The sequence below is a fragment of the Cygnus olor genome, chromosome 16, assembly GCF_009769625.2.
Source record: "Cygnus olor isolate bCygOlo1 chromosome 16, bCygOlo1.pri.v2, whole genome shotgun sequence".
In the NCBI taxonomy this organism is placed as follows: domain Eukaryota; kingdom Metazoa; phylum Chordata; class Aves; order Anseriformes; family Anatidae; genus Cygnus; species Cygnus olor.
In genome coordinates this window covers 7,815,999-7,832,342 of record NC_049184.1, presented here as the reverse complement: position 1 = coordinate 7,832,342, position 16,344 = coordinate 7,815,999, and the positions used below count along the sequence as shown (strand labels likewise).

Sequence of the window (16,344 nt, the reverse complement as noted above, 5' to 3'; positions counted from 1 at the left end):
AGATAGTATCTAATTATACCATCATGTGTGAGGAGTTAGGAACCAAAACACCCCCTAAAATTTTGAAAGTCTTCTGAATATAGAATTACCATTAAAATCTGATATTGAATTCACTGGTAGCAAGTGAGGATTCAATATTCCTTTGATATTCTGGTCAAAAATTTCTTTCTGTATATTGTCTCTCATCCTCTAACAGAGAGACTAAACTGTACTTTTCTTAGCTTTGGGCTACCGTTTTTTGTTGTGACATCTCCAGAATGAATGCTTTTCATTCCTATTGATACTCCTAAAGGTATTTATGCACTGTGCATATCATTCAACTGCCATTAGGTATTTGTTTTCTAGACTGCACACCTTTACCGCAATATCACATTGCTATCCATTCAAATGAAAGTCCTCTTCCATAAAACAGTAAGTTAAAGGAAAATGGTTAGCAGTTTAAATACAAGATTTGCATTCTCACCATTTCTTATGCTTAGATCGGAAGATAATTAATAAAATGAGACCTGAGTGTGCTTCTCTACAACACAAGAGCAGGCCAGTACCAGACCCTTTTAAAGTACTGGGCCTCTGAACAACCTTTACAAGATCTCATGGCTCACAGTTCTTGTAGCGAGTAAATCTAAATGAAAGTAAAGGAGGATACTGGGTGTTTTTAAAAAAATTCAAAACATTGAGAACTTCATTTGCATTTACCCTGTTTCCCAGAGAACAGTTCCACTAACCATACAGTGCACAAAGCTGAACTGTCACGAATACCTACAGTAGTTCTTCATTTTGAAATGTTTTTGTCCCCATCTTGTTATAATTTATACTTTAAAAAAAATCTTAAATTTTATTCTTTCAGAACTGTACCATTATCATAGCTGAACATAGCTTCCCCTTGTCCAAAAAAAGAAGCTTGGAAAATTTTAACTCTTCAAAGTCCTGTGGCACCCAGCCATGTCTCCTTGTAGCCATCCTTCCAATTGGCTTCACCTCCCTATGTATTCGTAATTCCTCCCCTAACTGACAACTGTACCTTTAGATAATAAATTTAGCCAAGAAAGAAGAGGAAGTGACTCCGTTAGTAAACTGTTATGCTTCATTCAGAACACTGGTGAACTTCTTTAGATTTTAGGAGTTACAATCGTAACACCTAGGCACTAGAAGCATGTGGTACAATTAACTGTGGTGCAATTAACTTGGAAGACTTTTTAGAAATAGAAGACTGCACCAATGACAAACATTTTTCCACTTACTCCGTTCTTCAGGCAAAGATTGGATTTGTAGGAAAAGTGCATTGTTAATGTCAGCCAAGACATCAAAAGCATGGATTACAGTGAAGTACATTGTTCTTCTAGATGTACGTGATCTGCCAAGAAGTCATTTTAAACAGCTGATATTTAAAAGCAGGATGTAGTTAGAAACTGAATTACATGATATAGATGCACATACTTACTAACCAACCTTAAAATACAAACAGCAAGAAAAAAAACACAAAAAACCCACCTCTCAGGCTTGTCAACAGTTAGATGCAAATCACTGGAGTCTTTTTTTTTTAGTCAGTCCTCAATCAAACCTCATTCTGTGCCACTGTCTGAGCAGATTGAGTCACATCATTCAAAGAAAGCAGGACAAAAATATCACTGAATGCTACATTGAAAATATGCCACAGGCCCTCATTCTTTATTAATCTTACAGTTCCTTACACATTTCACTTCTGTAACTCAGTTGCACCCGTAGAAGTACACCACCTCCATTACAGAGCTATATTACTCAAAATCATTTCCTGAGCACTGAGCCTGCAACATACCAAATCGTCAAGAACAGTTTAGCAAAAACATAACGTCATATATGCACATGACTTTCAACTGATAGAGTTAGCAAGTGCTGGAACCCTGCAGGAAATGCAGTCCTCTAACAAAAAATGGACTTTTCTGAAAAACATGCTCAAAATTTCACGCTTATTCTCCAATTGCCAAACAACTGGAGATATTCATCCTGCAAGCTACTGCTTTTAAAACTTGCCTACAGTAATTCTGAAACTGAAGCATATTTATTTCATTTTCATAAATCCATTTTTTTTAATGTCTACTGCCAGAGAAATACAGTGAAAGGGATGCAAAGCCCAAGTTTTACATTACAAATATGATCTTAAAACTCATTAGAATATGCAATGTGGAAGCTTAAGCATTCAAATGGATTTTACAGTAATGCTACCCGATCTGACTGAACACATCCACCCAGCCATTAGCGTGCTTCGTCTTCTCTCAGACCTCATTTTGGATAAGTGAGCACAGAACTTGCTAAAGACAAAGGGCCTAACTTCGGATCCTCGTACATCTGAAGCTGTGCGAGGTTCGCAAATAATCTTACCATCGCAAAAATGTTTGCCACACGGCTTTTTAGGAATGTCACAACCAGGCTAAATAAACAGAGTAATAAAAAGCAGTACCAGATCCCTGCACGAGTATTCTTAACAAGCCATTTTAGGGGATCTCTTCTACTATTAAAGCGACCAAAACCTAGGTGCGTGCAATGCCGCTCACCGTCGCGTTTCTGTTTAAAGAAAAAAGCAGACAGTCGGCTTCACTCCCCCGAGGTCAGGAAGCAGCTTTGGAAGGCTGCTGAGCACTTGCGGCCGCGCTCAGCCCACCGAGGAGCCCCCAGGACCGGGCAGTAGCGCCCCGAGGGCTGCCCCGTCCTGCTCGGGGACCCCAGGGGCCGGGGGCCCGGCTCGGTAAGGCAGAGGAGAGCCTCTGAGTCGCGCAGCGGAGCCTCCTCTCCTTCTCTTCCCTCAGCGAAAGGGGAAGGAGAGCAGGCATGGGGGAAAGCCGCGAGGGGAGGCGCAGGGCAGAGCCCCCCCGGCCCTCAGCAGCGGATACAGGGAGAGGGACCAGCGCTCCCCCCCCAGCACCGCGGGGCAGAGCCGAGCCAGCTGCCCCTCACCTGGTACATGGCGGCCCAGCTGGCGGCCTGGTCGAGCCGGTGGAACTCCTTCTCCATCTCCATGGCGGGGACGCCGCGCACGGCCCGGCCCGGCCGGGCCCGGCCGCCACCACCCCCCCGCGTCCCCACCAGCAGCACCCCGCTGCCTCCCCGGGCTCCGGGCTGCTCCCGAGACCGCCGCCGCCTGGCTCGGCACGCCGCTCCTCCCCGCTCCCCGCCGGAACTACGCCGCCCTCCCCGGCGACGCGATGTCCGGGGCGGCCACAACCGTAGCCGGGGGGCTGGGGGGAGAGAGGGTGCGAGGGTAGACCGGAGCGCCCCGGGGTGGGTCGGGGCGGGGCGGGGCGGGCCGCCTCCTCCTCCTCCTTCTCCTCCTCCTCGCCTCAGGGCCACTCTCCCCACTGCCCCCTTCCTCCCCCCCGAGGCGACGAGGAGCCTCTTTGAGGCAAAAAGGGGCGATTTCGGGTGCCTCGGCGCCGCCCCGCCAGGTAGGGCGCTCCCCGCAGGGCTGTGAGGGGAGCGGGCAGCGCCCCGGGGTCGTGTGTGGGAGGGCCTCGGCTGCGGCAGGACGGGCAGGGAGCCCCCCAAAAGTTGTCCCACCCCGGGGAAGGGGCTGTGAGGGGGGCAGCCCCTCCGGGAAGGTGTCCGTGCTGGGGGTGTTGAGCCCCTGTGTGCTCTGACTTTGGGGGTTGGAGGCAGCTCTGAGCGTGTTCAGGAGATGGAGAGGTTATTATTTGCTCTTACACAGGCTGCACGCTGAAATGGGTGCTCTCAGCTGTCCCGTACGCTTTCAGTTGAAGGAATGAGTGCCATGAGAAAATCAGAATGGATTTCGGTCACCTGTCCTCCGTTCTTGTGTTCCTACTCAGAAATGGCCATTACTATCCACATCCTGTCCGAGCAGGTAAACGTTTGCCATCCTACCCCACCCTAAAACACAACATTGAGTAAAGCCTCAGCCTACACGTCTGGTACTAGGGAGCCAACGTGTTCTTCCTGAGGTCAAGACAAGGCGTTCCAAACATATGGACAGAGTTATCCCACGCGTAATGCTAGAGCGCGCTTTGTTTCCAAAGTGAGGAATTTTACTTCTCATGTCAGCCAACTTCTGTTTATTAGATTACTATTTCTCAGGCTTTTTGCCCATGTTGCTTCTGAGGGTTGGTGTGGGCTTGGCGTACCTGGTATCTCTGCAGCATCAGTGCTGACCTGAAATGAGATGGTGGGTTTGTGCGATAGGTGTTTCTCAAGTTAATGTGCTCACAAATCCTCTAGGCACAGTATGAATTTAAGACAGTGAGAGTGGCAGGGTTCTCAACAGGCAGGATATATTGATGTCACTGAAGACAGAGGTATTTCGTCCCTTAGCTGCAGCCCTTGCACCACTTGGCTGTTCCTTCTGGGGAAGCTTTTCCGTTGCTTTTCCTAATCATTCGACCAGAGACTTTGGAAGAGGCTGCATTTCAGTGTTCAGCCCCAAAGTGCCACCCTGCTTGAGCCTTGTTTAATGGGCTACTAAAGGGCAAACGGGTGCTCTCTGGGAAGAGAGGACTAGTCAGAGATGTAAGCTGAGGGGCCCAGAATTTGGGGAGAGGGTTAATGGGAATGCCAACAGTAAAGGCAAGCTGCAGAAAGCAGCCTAATTGGATAAATGGTTTAATCTAGGTAAACAATGAAACATTATTCTCTAATCACGTGCTGCATGTAGTATGGAGGCATTAGCAGGTGGTATTAAGATTTTTTTTGCCTTTCTTACTGCTTTCTCTTGACCTGATTTTTGGAACTAGGCAGATGCAGTGTTAGCCGTGTGAATGAAACTGTTTCCACTTGTTGAAATCAATTTTCCTGGTACTAAAAGCACTGGATAGGGGACTGCATCTTCTCCTAATCTCCTAATCTGGCTGCTGTGAGGCAGTTTCCTTATCTTGAGAACGGGTGGTGAATTTTTAACCTGCTGGACCTGGGGACATAAAGACAAATTTAGCAACTTTGCTGCTTTCCCTTTTCCCTGTGATTTCAAGGTTAAGAATTATGAACATATGTGGGGAGTCTTGCTGTGTTTCAGTGACTCCATACAGAAAGATAAGTCTCTATAATGTCACCAGAGAGCAATTCCTGTGGATGGCCATCTTTCATGCAGGTATAAACCTGATCGTGCCCAGAACAGGTCGGAGCTTGTGATGCTATAGCTACGTGCAACTGAATTACTGCAATGTGTAAACATTTTATAAAGGAAGATAGCACAGAGTCTTTTATGCTTATGTCACCTGAATGGGTGTAATAAATATAAGCAGTGAAAGTTCTTCAGTCAGTCAGCAGTATGTTCTGCTAAATGTGTACTGTTGTCACAGCAGTAATTGCCTTGAATGACAAAAACTCATATATTACCCTGAACAAATTCATATTTTGCTGTAGATTTCACAGAGTAACCCAGAAAAGAAAAGATTATAAAAGTTGGTAGTATATTTTACATTTTTACATAAATGCTCAGTCTATCACAGTTGCAGTGTGACCAATAACCCTTTACGATGTGTCAGTCAGGTTCAGTGAATGTTCTTATTACACAACTGGAAATTTTGGAGGGGATAGACCACATAGTCAACATTTGCTTTTGCCTATATATGCCCGTACAAAAGAGGTAAAGAACAATTTGTAGCAGTGATATACATTAAGTCATATTTCAGAAAAGCACAGATAACTGGCTCGTATGCCATTGAATTCTTTTGGCTTTATTTTTACATACAATTGCATGCGATGACATCCATAGCAAACACCCTTACACCCCAAACTGGGACACTTACCGTATACAGTTGGATACTAGTTTATATTAACCAATAAGCTTCAAATCTTTGACATTTTGTACTGCTACAGCAATGTAAAGGGCATATAGGGCCACCTTATGAAAACATCAAGTGCATTCCGTCTGTAGAAGATTCTGGAAGGTTCTAGAATTCCTCCTGGTGAATCGGGGAGACTGCCCTGCCTTTTTTTTTTTTTTTTAACAGTTGTAGGGATTAATAGTAATTTTTATATGGTCCCTAATATACGCCAGGCACTAGCTACCCACAAAATAATGTGAAGCAGCCTGGGCTTGAGTTTAAAATGAACATTAACAGAACAATGAAACTAACTCTATTATTTTTATTTCATTTGAAGCCCATAAAATGACATACTCAGCTTAATCATGTTAAAGTCTTTAATTTGCATTTCTGTTAACAATATTCAGCATTTTGAGATGGCCTAGTTTAAAATTCCCAATGTCATAAATCCCAATTAAAATGTCTGCAAATATGATACATTTTGTTTCTTCACTGTTTGATTTTTGAATACAGCTTTATAGTTGTATTAAGCCAGTTCTAGCAGGCTGTATCTCCAGTGTACAACTGAGGACTTTTTTTTCACATTCAACACGCTTTATGCAGTTGCCTGTACATATTTGTTCCATTATTCTATGTTAACATTTCCTTTTATTTAGCAGAAACATAACCTCATGTTAAACAGAGCTCAGGCTTTCATCCTCTAATGCGTCCTTTTGGTATTACATCTTGGGCATTCCTTTTGTTTTCTCTTTTGTTTCAGTTAAGCATTCGGGATTGTTATTGTGGAAAGTTCATTTCTGCATTGATTTTGCTCTCGCTAATATTACAACATCACTCAAGGCTCTAATGATTCACATAATATCCCTTGGTTACTTTGAAGAACCTGCAGGTTCACAAACAAAATCCAGTGTGACGGGACGTTGTCACATGGTATAGACTGTTTTGCTTCTGATTTTGTTCTGATGTTAGCATCAGCTTTACAGTGATAAAATCATTCTTGAGTTACGTAACTGTATGCAAGATCAGGATCAAGTCTGGTATCTTCTATCTCTGTGTGTCTTCTGTGGTAAAAGCTTGCTATTTTTTTAATACTAAGCTTATGTACAGAAATTAATGTTCAGGCTCAGCTACCTTTAAAGCTCCCTGAAGAGGTAAGTAGTTAAGAATTGAACTCAATAAAAATAGTATGGTTAGTGGAGACTCGGGATGAAAGGCTACACTAGGAAGCAGTAGAAACTATTAAATATTCTGTAGTGAGGTGCAAAAGCCAGATCACTTTTTCCTGTAGAAAGAGAGAAGTTACAATCAACGTGGGTTAAGGAGAAAATTACTGCAGTCCGAGTGTTAGGAAACTCACCAGAAAGGAGGCTCAGCCTCTAGTCCTGCTGGTTGTGGGTCTTTAATCTGTGCAGAACAATTTAAGATAAGGAAGGAAGGCTAATGGATCTCACCAGACTACAGGAAATCATGGTTAGGACACTGCTGTGAAAGATGCATTTCCCCAGGCAGAGGCAAGAGCTGAATGCAGGTCTGCCACATCCCAGTATTGCAGGAGATCTAACTGCTGAGGGGTTTGTTGAAAGGCGATTCCCATCCGCAGCTCCTGTCTGTGTGTTCTGAATATGCACTGCTGATGCTTTGAGTATGTTTTCAGGACCAGATACCTCAAGGAATGTAAGTAAAAAGAACCTATTTGTGAGTTGAGGGCTTAGACTAAAGAGAAATTCTGCTTTATGTAATTCTGTCAAAAGTTGGGGGATTTTGTGCATGCAAAGAGGTCAGGTAGAGAATTTTATACTCAAGGTTTTAGGCTGATTACTTAAGAGACCTTACAATCTAGCAGAGAATCTGCTGGGGAGAATGCTTGGCATCTTTTTGATGAGGACAGCTTCTTTCTGAAACCCGTTAGAAGCAGTGACATTGCTTCACTGCAGAGCGAGCCCTCCTGTGAGTTCTAATCCATGTGAAGTGGTCCACTTGACCTTGCCTCCTAATGAGAATAGATAATACCCTAGAGGCTGGAGTTTGTGCTGAAGAGGAGATAAACAGAAGATAGTGGGAGTACAAGAGTGTGAGCAAGCAAATCACAGCTCATCAGCGTGCAGCAGAAAATTTCATTTGATACACAAATGCCAAAAATCTTTGCTCCAGTGCATTTGAGGACTGTGATCATGGGAGATGGCGTTAAGCCCTAAGTGCTACAGAACCACTGCGTTCCCATTGCAGCGAGGCATCTTTAAGCAACGGAGGCGGCGCTGCAAACTGAAGGGCTTGGTAGAAGGATAGCTACAGAGCAGAGAGGCACACGGGTTCTACAACCTCCAGGTACCCTGTCCTACGGAGAGAATCAGCTCCTCCGTGAACGACAGGGGAAGGGGTCAGCATGGAAGTGGTGTGTGTTGCTGGACTCGTGGCTGCCTAATCAGCTAGAGAGCGGTTGTGGCTGCCGGGGTTGGCTCCACGTGGGTTTGTGCGTGCACATGGCCTCGGATGGAGCACTACTGGAACGTGGGCGCCTTTACACAAGAGCTTGGGCCAAAGGGACATAGGAGCTGGGTTGGATCAGGAGCAAAGGAAGCCACAGACTGGAAAACGAGCATGGATAACAGCGGTGAAAAGGAGATATACATGAAAAAAAAATTCTGATGGCAAATTAAAAACCAAAACGATTTAAAAGCAACACGGGTTTTCTGACGCGTGGTTCACGTTCTCATACAGCTCACTGGGTGACAGCACAGCCATGTTAATATTTTGGAAGGTGCCATCCACTGGCTAAAACGCTTTACGTGCTCCAGCACAGACCTCTGGTTTCAGAGCTGGGGAAGGTCACCGTGTTTAGATCTCATCTGTCATATGGTGGTGGTAGATTTGTCACCAGCGTGTCTGTACATGTGTAACCAGGGATCAGCTGAGCTAATCTTGAGTTTCAGAGGGATGACTTCAAAATGCCGTGATACGATTCACACATCGACACAGAGCTTGGTGCCCTCCTGCCTTAACCTAACTCGTTGCATGGCTCTTACCAGTTCTCAAACCTTAGTGGTTCAACCTGGCCCTAAGATGATTTCTGTTAAAGAGGATTATGAGAGAGAAAAATACTTGTAGCGTTAAGAAACACATGTACTAGTCAAAGAAACCGCTTGGTGTCACTCTTTTCCATGGTTAATACTGTATAAAGCTAAGGAAATAGCTAATTGTTTGCTTAGTTGGTGTCTCCTTTTGGAAACATTGCCATGGACAACTGGGTAGGAGCAGAGCTGGTCGTGTAAGGAAACAAATGTTTTTCTCTTTGAAATGAACTGCTTTCTGTAATGATAATTATATCAATACCCTATATTACTCATTACAATGCCTCTGATTCTAAATTTCAGCCTTGTCCTTGGAGAATCTGAATAGTTGTAGCTTATAAACTGTGGGCAAACAGGAAGGAAGGGCAGATGGGTAGGGTGGAAGGGAAAGAGCAAGATGCAGAGGAGGCTGCAGCACAGCAGCATGTCATAACTAGTCATTTTTCTGCTCCAAAACAAGTAGTGGAGCAATTGTTGTAGCCTTTTGTAAGGTAACTATGGCCATGTTTTTTCATTTTATGAAAAATATGAAACATAGTTCAAAATTATTGTTGCACCAGTGCCGTAGGGTCTCATGCATAGACTGTCCCCTTTTAAATTAGGCTCTGCATGAAAGCAGGATGAAAAGACCAGCACTGAGCCATTTTATCAGGTAATAAGTAAAGTTCTGTTTTTGTTTTTTCCCTTTGTTTTAGGGTCTTAAGGCTGTTAGTGTATTTTTTGAAAACTGCTTTAAGAGTTGACGGAAGATTATTAAGAATTGTGTGACTTAACTTTCTACATTGTGCCCTTCCATTCTTCATTGTGAATACGCACTTTTCCTAGTGGCAAAATATTTTGGGCTAAAATGCATCTACATGGAAAATCAACCTTTGCATAACTTGGTTCATTCTGTAGGATTTTTGTCAGTGAATTCTGAATTATTTCCTTCTCAAGGGGAAGCAGTAACTTTTTTTTTTTTTTTAGAAAATATGTCAGTATCTAATGATAATTGGGATAGAATAGAATAGGTAATAGGAACGACTGGTTGGGAGATCTATTGAGAAGGTCTGTTTTCATGACATTTCCAGTTTTAGCTTGCAGTGTAATGAGGATAAATTAATCTCTGGTTTATGGATTTATATTTTCAGTTGAAGCCAAAGGGTACAACATGTATTAACTAATGCTGAATTTGACTCCACGGGCTCCATGCTTTTGGATGCCTGTCTCAGTAGAATCGAAGGTATTAAATATATTCCAGTCAAGAATATGGGCTGAAAAGGGCCACTTGGATCAGAGATCTAACTCCTACAAATGTGTGCAATCATTTAAGAGATATTTAGTCCTCAAATGACACTCTCCACATACATCCGCAGCAGCAAAATATTTCCTAACAGCACATATGAAATTTAAGATCCACCTTGCAAAATACTAGAAGTTGCAAAATCTGCAGAGCATTGCAGGAAAATGGCAGGGGAGATGAAAAAAAAAAACACAACACATTGCTAGATCCTTGTAATAACGGAGGATTAAGTAACTGAAAATGTTCTGTGATCTCAGGACAGAACTCTTTTTGCACTTTAGAGACGAAGGCCTATTCTCAAAATAATACTTCCCCAAATCCCCAAATAATTCCAACATGTATAGCCTGGGACACATTGCATTCTCACCCCAATATATTTTGCTTCAGCTTTTAGCTGGTAAACTGTCCATTAGAACCTGACAGTGGAAAAGAAAAAGAAAGGGTTGGATCTCGCTACTTGCTCTGCTCCAAAAAAAAGGAATGTGCTTGTCCTCAAACATACATCCTTCCTTCATTCTGCATGGTTCAAAGAAATTTAATGAGTTAAGTAGCAAATATCCAAAATGTGTTATGTGGAGCAGTTGATTCCTCACAAGTAGCTGCTAGGTTAGCTATCAGGCTTATTCTTTACTGTTTGGAAAGAGAAGTCCTGTACGATTGGATAACCTGAATGCTGCCAGCAGGACCAGGATAATAAAAGCTGTGCTCACTGCCTCTATTAAAAGAGAGTGAGAACAACCTTTTCAAAGCACATCAGTTTGCACTAAACTAGCTTTAAGAAATGTGTGTAAAGGAAAGAAGGAATATCTGTGTGCTGTCTATATATTGAAGTTCCAGCCGTGCACATTTTGCTGCTCCTGATATTTTTCAGCATTCGTGGGTTTTGCAGAATGTGTTTAGGGCTAATATACTACATGGCAGCAGCAAGTAGAAGTAGAAATTTGTAAGGAAGCTTCTAAAGACCATTTTACCACTGGATGGCACTGTAGTCCTTAGTGCTCACAGTAATCACAGCCCTAAATAATTTTTTTACAATTAAGAATTTTAGGTCAAGCAACAGCTAATAGGGAAATAGTTACTGGAAAGACTTTTTATGGATAATGTGGTGTTAATAAAATAAAATTGCACTTGCAGAGCTGGCTTTAATTTCATAGCGTTAGATACCAGGAAATCTGTGTTCAAATCGTGCCAGGTTGCTTAGTTTTCTAAATAAAAATTTCAAAATGCAATTGATGTTGTTACATGGTATTCAGGTACTGTGTGCTCTTTACTAGAATGGAAGATATTATTGTTATGGTTTTTGATTATAGGATATGTTATCCCAAGGCTTTTACTTGCTATTTTATGCATTATGCAGTGTTTTATATTAATGAAAGAATAATGTTTTCAGCAAGCTTTCTTTAAATAATCCCTTTTCTTTTTCTTTACAACAGGGATGGCATATCTGATTTTGGAATCACCTTCACCTGAATATCCTAGGGCTACAGAATGGGTGAGTGTTTTAAGTCTGGCCTTATTGCGGAGATCTTGCAAGCATAAATATGTTTCAAGTTGAAGACAAGTGTTTAAGGAAGTGTCTGTAGTCATTCAAAGTTGTGGCTGCTCTTTGTACATATGCAAGGAGGCATTAACTTAAATTTGGTTTATTGGTACACCGTTGGTTTAATACTGAGACCATTATGTCACTGTTATCACTATGACCATAGCATGGCATTCAGTGCAAGCAGGCCAGCGGCAAATTTACCGAAGTTTGCCATGGCATTTTGCAGTCTGCTCCGATTTTATTCCTGCCAGTACACACAGTCCGAAGCTATGAGAATTATATACATGAACTGCTGAGTAGACTTGAAGCTGTATACCCAAAAGCCAAGTGTTTGTCAGCAATATGGACCTAACCTCACCTCCTGTGCCACCTGTTGCTGGTTTCTGTGGGGTACCACCCCCTCAATTGTGCCAGACCAACTATTTATGCAGCTGCACTTGGAAATGGATCTGGGAACTCATCTACTTGAAAAAAGATCCTAGGTTTTCTTCTGGCTAAGTTTTAAGTCAGAGCAGGCCTCCAGTGTAGGGAACCATGTGGCTACACAAAACATGTTTTCTAGAAAAACAGAGTGCAGTAATGCTGGGGCAGGAAGATTACAGAAGACAAATATCAACACCTCAAGCCACTATTGCTACTAAATACTTCATCTTGAGACACCACAGCTAAATCTATGATTTCAGTGATTCACAGAAAATTGTGATTTAAGTTAAGGTCATATTTTAAATGATTCTGTCTGGACCTACTTCCATATACCATTTCCTGGTGGCCATGGATATAGTATAGGCCATGACAAGCATAGATAAACAATTAGGAACACAGCTCAATGTGGAGCTGAATATCTATTACAAAAAAAAAAAAAAAAAGCCATAAACAAGATCACTGTAGCAGCAGAAAATGCCTTGTGTGGAAGGAGTGTTTGTAATTCTTTTTATCTAGGAAGAGAATGAGAGCTTCCCGTTTCCTATCAACCTCTATTGGAGGAAAGTAGTGATATGAAAATAGGAGTATGTCCATTTTAACAAGTATTGTGAAGCAAGAGTGGCTATTTTTGTCCTGTCCTGTCCTCTAAAGACCAATTGTTTCTGGAGGCATATTTTACTTCTTTTATAGTGTGTGATTTCTAGCATTCTTAATATATTTCCCATAAAGGAAAAGGAGCTCAGATCAGCTCCTTTTTTACTTAGTCCAAGAAAGACTCAATATAGCTGCTTTAAAAACCAACACCACATTTGGGATGGCAGTAGGTGGATTTACACATTGTATTCCCCCAGCACTGTAGATAAACAAGTATCTTTCAGCTGAAATATTTTTTCCAAGTCAGATGTAATAAAAATTCCAAACGTGGCCTAGTTCGATAAGCAAGCAAGCCAGAAAAATACTGCTGCAAGGGAAAGAAACCTCAGTGCATGGTTGGCCTTGGTCACTACCTGCCAGGAGAAAAGGGACCTATGAAACTTTCTTCTAACGTATTATCTGACTCTTATCTACACAAACACTTCAGAGTTCAGGAAGAGCAGCCAAAGTCAATTTTTGCTTAGTGTGTTTAAAACAAAAAATAAACAGAAGGGAGAAGTGCGTGTGCAGGAGGAGGTGTTGGGGTGGAGAATGGATGGGGTGGTGGGATTGGGGAGGGAATGTTTTAACCTGCATTGACTCTTCTGAAATCCTCTTGGAAGTATACAGTTTTTTGAAATGACAATGACATTGCACAATGCATAATTGGGGCGGTGGAGAGCTGCTGACTTGTGTCCAGGGGCCAGTGTTCTGTCTGACCTTAACAGCTAGGTGAGACAATGGTATAAATTAGAGAACAGCTTTGTCATTACTGTATGCCAGTTAACTCACTCTACAATGCCTGAAAAATGCCTTCTGAAACGCATAAAACACAAACGGAGTTTTCAGGGATTAGTGTGTTAATATTTTAAAATACTAAAATAATAAAATATTTGCTGATCCTGCAGTACTCCAGAGTGCCTGAAATCTTGTGGACTCTCACAGTGTGCACTGTCCAGACACAACAAAATCCTTAGAATTTCAGGAACACTTTGTGAACTTACCTTCCTTGCCAGCTGAAAAGAGGCACCTTAATGTTACTTCTGTCTGGATCTGTCTGGTGATTGAGAGATTAGCTATTCTCTCTTCCTACCCTTAACTGAAGCGATATTCTCAGACCAGCTGTCAAGTCAGCTTAGCAATGTATTTAAATTGATATGGCAATATTTCATCTGTAAAATTCTCCTTCAGTTTACTAACACCTTATTTACTGAATGTAATGGCTTATTAAAAATACAGGGAGGACTAATGCTCTTGGAATAGCTTGCTGTTTAGTGGCCAATTAGCACTGTTTTTCAGAGTTGCTCTGATCCAAAGGAAGCTCCAAGAATGATTGTGCCTCAAGAGATGTAATTCCTTCCAATTCTGTAATATCGATGCAAAGTATAAATGGTTTGGCATCATCTTTTATGATGCAGCCTTGGCCCTTTTGTTATGTGCAATCTGCTCTGATATTAAGGAAAAAGGGCAAGTTGCAAGTCCCTTGTTTACTACTTCTTCTCTGTTGTGTGAATTAAATAGGGTGATGTAGAGAAATTCATTTCCATGAACAGGATTTCATTAGATTGAGTGGGAATTCAAGAAGGAATTCTAATCTGATATTGTTGAAGGTTGCCCATGTTCTGCTTCTTCATGGACTGTATGAAAACTAGGGTTGGAGCAAAACTTGCAGCTTGTGAATTTTCCAATTTGTACTATATGCACCAGCTAGAAAAGTTGGTCTTTATATTTAATGAAAGAAAGGAATGATATTAACGTTTGGTTGGAAGAGATCTCAAGAGGTAATATTAGGGATCAGCTAGAGGGATATTTTTTCCAAGTGTCTGTCGGTGGATTCCCAAGCAGAGAGCTACAGAATATATTGGGAGTGGAAGGGAGGAGAGTATATTGCCAGAGCTGCTGTGATCAGAGTGCAGGGTATATCAAGGAGTTGGAGGTAAAGATAAGGCTAAGCAAAGCATTTCCATGCTTTTGCCTATTGCCTTCTCCCAGGCACATCTTCTGTCAGCTCAGCAGCTTGCAGCATTGATCTTCCATGAAAATATCTATGTGGATATCCCTTTCTTATGATTAATGTAAGAAACACTGAGAAATCATCTGAGGAGAGGAATACTAAGAGCACAAAATGTGTTGGAGCAGGGAGGATAAGCGGTCAGATGGACTTGAATGGACAGTAGATGGGTGAAGATTCTCTAATACCCTCAGACATTGTATTCCAGTGCTCCAGTACCATCATTATTAGACGTTTTCTCCTTTTTTTTCTTCTTTTTTTTCCAGTGCTAAAAGAGGGGAAGGATTAGCCAGTATGTCTTGAAGGAGTATATAATTTATGTACCAGTAATGATAAGTGATATTCCAGTAGAATTTTCATGTGCTAATTTTACATATTAAACTGTTTGGAGCAGATATTTTGGGCATCCAAATGCATATGTAAATGTCCATGAGAATGGTTTGCAAACCAATAAGGAAGCTGAATATGCATATGGCTGATTACACTGGTAAGCACCTGTAGGAGATGTGGGATGTGAGCACAGTTCTACCAACTGCACGTGTAGCCAGAATAATGAAAAACCAGTTTTATAAGCATTTTGAACTTAGATTTGCATGTTTAGCATCTTTAAAAAACAGTTACTTTGTGCCATCAGCCAGCAAGCATACCACATGTGAATCTTTTTTGAGTACTCTGGCTAAAGGATTAAATCATAACCTTTGCTTATTTATCATGAAGGCAGCCCTTCCAGCACGAACGAATGCCTATTTTGTAGCTGATAAATTAGGAGGAAATTTAACCGAACCAATTTATTCTGTTTTCTATGAAAAATCTTGTCTGTGAAAACAGAAAAGCACTTACAAAATGTCAATATTTTGCTCCTATGTGCATGCAGATCGATACGAATGGGTCACAGCAACCTCTCAGAGAGCAGGTCTGCGTGACAACCAAAACTAATATGTATCTACCGGTCTCCAAAAAACACACACACAGACCACCTTTATGCATGGAGTGTCTGCTCCCTACGAGATGATTTACATCAGAGAGGTCTGAATGATCTTGTTTCAAGATGGCTTCTTTTAACTTTTCATTGTAGCAGGAATTTCATCAATACAGACAGGCATGTTTAATCTTTAAGTAGTTATTCCGCATTGCTTGGTGTTTCACTTTGCTTCTTTGTCAGATGTCTATCTTATATTTAAACATTTTTAAAAGGCACAAATGTGGGAAAAATTCTCTAATTGCATGTGTAATGACCACCACAGTATGCAGTAAGCAGCATACGTCTGTGGCTTGGGACAGCATTTGCAAAAGCTATTACCTAAGAAGCTTAAAAGACATTTCTGTGGTACGAATGGTCGAGATGCTAAACTGACACAGGAACATGGTGCACACTGCTGCAGATATATTAATTAGCAACCCTAAACTGAGGTGTAGCAAAACTCCTTTCTGCCCCACTTCTGGTTGCCTCACCTCTCATGATTTAGCAAACCTGTTTCTGATTTGGGTGCTAGTGCTCTGTCATTGTGCATAGATTTGGAAGTGTATGTACACTGTGTGATGTGAAAATACCAGCAATCTGTTTGGAAATTAAAGATTCAGGTACCTCAGTTTTGTAACTCCTTTTGAAAATCACAGAATAACCGTGTACAATG

The 16,344-nt window shown here is 41.8% G+C and overlaps 1 protein-coding gene across 3 annotated transcripts in view; it reads right to left on the bottom strand.

Annotated features, from left to right (window-relative positions):
* Positions 1-3,149, bottom strand: part of PTPN1 (protein tyrosine phosphatase non-receptor type 1) — a 44,900-nt gene extending 41,751 nt beyond the window's left edge. For 2 of the 3 annotated variants that reach the window (XM_040576438.1, XM_040576439.1), the window contains exon 1: positions 2,932-3,149. In XM_040576438.1, the coding sequence (XP_040432372.1) occupies positions 2,932-2,994 (63 nt within the window). In that variant the 5' untranslated portion in view covers positions 2,995-3,149. The remainder of the gene's footprint in view (positions 1-2,931) is intronic. The other variant, XM_040576440.1, reaches the window with a different exon arrangement.
* Between the last annotated feature and the right edge of the window lie 13,195 nt (positions 3,150-16,344).